Source organism: Cryptococcus neoformans (genome assembly GCF_000091045.1).
Source record: "Cryptococcus neoformans var. neoformans JEC21 chromosome 12 sequence".
Classification (NCBI taxonomy): Eukaryota; Fungi; Basidiomycota; class Tremellomycetes; order Tremellales; family Cryptococcaceae; genus Cryptococcus; species Cryptococcus deneoformans.
The window spans coordinates 82501-85000 of record NC_006681.1 but is presented as its reverse complement, the minus strand read 5'-3'; the positions used below and the strand labels follow the sequence as shown (position 1 = coordinate 85000).

Below are 2500 nucleotides of genomic sequence, written 5' to 3'. Positions count from 1 at the left end.
GGCCGTCAAGCTCCCAACAGAGTACATGCCCACTAATGACAGCGGCGAAGATGAATCGTCGTCATACGCCGCGCGATTTGCCTCGTTGCAAGAGAAGAAGGACAAGATTCCCTTACTCTACAAGGGCCTGATCTGCCTAGGTGACTTGGAACGGTACAAGAAGCAATACAAACAGCCTGTCAACAATAACCGCCATGCGCAGGAGCGAGAGAGGCAAGCGGATAAATTTGAAGTCGCTGAGAAGTATTACTTGGCAGCTTGGCGCTTGATGCCTGACGATGGTTTGTTGCTTCCTCTTTACAACTTGGTTCATGAACTGACAATGTATAAAAGGTGCGGCATGGAATCAGCTCGCAGTCATCTCGACATACGTCCACAACGACTATTCCACCACGTACTACTACTATCGTGCTCTCGCAGTCAAGAATGCTTTCCAAGGCGCCGACGGAATCTTGCAGAGATTCTTCGGTAGAATCTTTGACAAGTGGCGAGCAAAGAGAAAAGACGGTGACGGCGAAGAAGGTGGTGAAGTGGGAGATGGTGTGGAAAAGTGGAAAGAGGAGATGGTTGTGCTCATGGCAATCCTCTATCTTAAAGCTGGGTGAGCCGCCTGTTTCCGTTTCGTTGGACACATGTTGACAAGATTACAGATTCACATACATCCCGACTATTCTCCCACCTCTCCTCACTTCGCTGAAAGATTTTTTATCTGAACGACGGCTCCCCACCGAGTCTATTGTTCAGCTCACTTCCATCCTCCTCGGCTCTCACTTCCGCGCCCGCTCCACCTCTGGCCTGGAGCAAGACCCAAATTTACTCAAACGTTCCTTCGAAGCCGAAGGCAAGACGCTCGAGGTCGCGTTAGGAGTATGGAAGATCTATCTGGAAATCGCGCGCGAAGAGATCGACGAGGCTAGAGCGAGCTTGCGAAGAGGTTTGGAAGATAGTGCATTGTTGGATGATGAAGATGAAGAAGAACTGGAAACGGATGAGATGCCGCAACTGATTTCCGCCGTCTTGCGACGTATCCTTCCTTCCCTGCGTATCATCTCCAAATGGCTCAAGCTAAACACTACCTACCTCTCTGGTCTCGCATCGCCATCAAGCAACGATCAAGTCTCTTCGCCGGAGCTCAGGGCGGCGATATCCTCTTTCTGGAACACTTACAACGCCTTTTTCCAATCCTCTTCCAGACTCTTCATTCTTGAACGTCTTCCATCGATCACGAGGCCTCTGGAAGAAGATATTGATATGCGAGGATTCGCGCCTCTCCAAAAGGGCAAGACAGCTGATATGGACTCTTTTGCAGCTGGTGCGACCTCGGCGACGGATTCAGCGGATGCAGAGGGAGATGTGGATGGTGGACAAGAGGGGAGGGAGGTACACCCGAATGAGGAGCATCTGATGAGGTTGGGGGATATACAAGTGGACGGGTTGTTGATCGGTCAGAGTTTGGGGTTTACTGATCCTCTTCATACCTTTACCACCGGAACCTTTGCCATCCCCGAAGCAACAGAGTTACCAAACGTGCCGCGGGTGGAAGAACATGAAAGGGAACATGATCTGCAGTCAATCTCGACCAACACTGAGGATGATCCGGTCAACCTCGCTATGCGTGCAAGTCTTGGCGTTGAGAGTGTTGGTGAGGAAGACGAGGATGACGAGGAGGTTATTGTGTGGAGCCGTGGAAGGGAGAATGCGGTGGATACCAGCGTATACCAGCAGGTCCAAACCATTCCTGCTCAGCTCCCGGCCCCAATGGTCCCTCCTCCCAAGCACCGCCTTCAACATCAGCAAAGCCAAACAGCCATGGATCTTTTACAAGATCTCCTACAGTCTACCCCGCCCCTGGCGCACTCGTCGGGCAACAATTCGCCTGCTCTTGTAGCTTCTTCACCGTATGCCCATCAGTCCCCGTCTTATACTCAGACTGGATTTCCCGGCATGAACAGAAACATGAGCGGACCTAGTGCTGGTATTCCTTCTCCCCATAATACGCAAATGCCCCCCGGCCTGCCTATACTCGGCCCAGCCCCTGTTCCGCAATCTGTACGGCCTGTACAGCATTCTGGACAAGCCAAGAATCCCGGCCAGGTACCTTCTCTCTTCATGGGACCTCAGGGGAATAGTATTTGGACTATGACTCGTGAAGAAAGCCAGCAAGGTCGCGCAAGGAGAGCTGGTAGTGGCGCTGGCACAGGCCCAGGTATGGGTTGGGTAGGGGGTGATGAAGGTCAGCAAGGTTCCGTTGCTTCCCAAGGCCCTCCTCCTCCTCCTGGTTTCGGAATCCCTCAAGCACCTCAGATTGCTCAACCTTTGGCGACGCAGATGCATCAGCCTCAACCTCAAGCGCCTGTGCCGATCCAGCACATGGGGTTATCCACTGCTTCTGCTACTCTCCAGGCCCAAGCCACTTTCCCCCGCTCTTCGCCTGGAGCCGTTGCGCCTCCAAACCTGACACACCGGCCCCCCTCTATCCCCAAGCTCCACCATGAATCGC

General features: G+C 53.0%; 1 protein-coding gene across 1 annotated transcript in view; it reads left to right on the top strand.

The window, feature by feature from the left end:
* Positions 1 to 2500, top strand: part of CNL03950 (hypothetical protein) — a 3969-nt gene that overhangs the window by 763 nt on the left and 706 nt on the right. Inside the window, exons 3-5 of the mRNA XM_568210.2 lie at positions 1 to 281; positions 334 to 601; positions 651 to 2500. The exon at positions 1 to 281 is cut by the window's left edge and continues 339 nt beyond it; the exon at positions 651 to 2500 is cut by the window's right edge and continues 706 nt beyond it. Of these exons, the coding sequence (XP_568210.1) occupies positions 1 to 281; positions 334 to 601; positions 651 to 2500 (2399 nt within the window). The remainder of the gene's footprint in view (positions 282 to 333; positions 602 to 650) is intronic.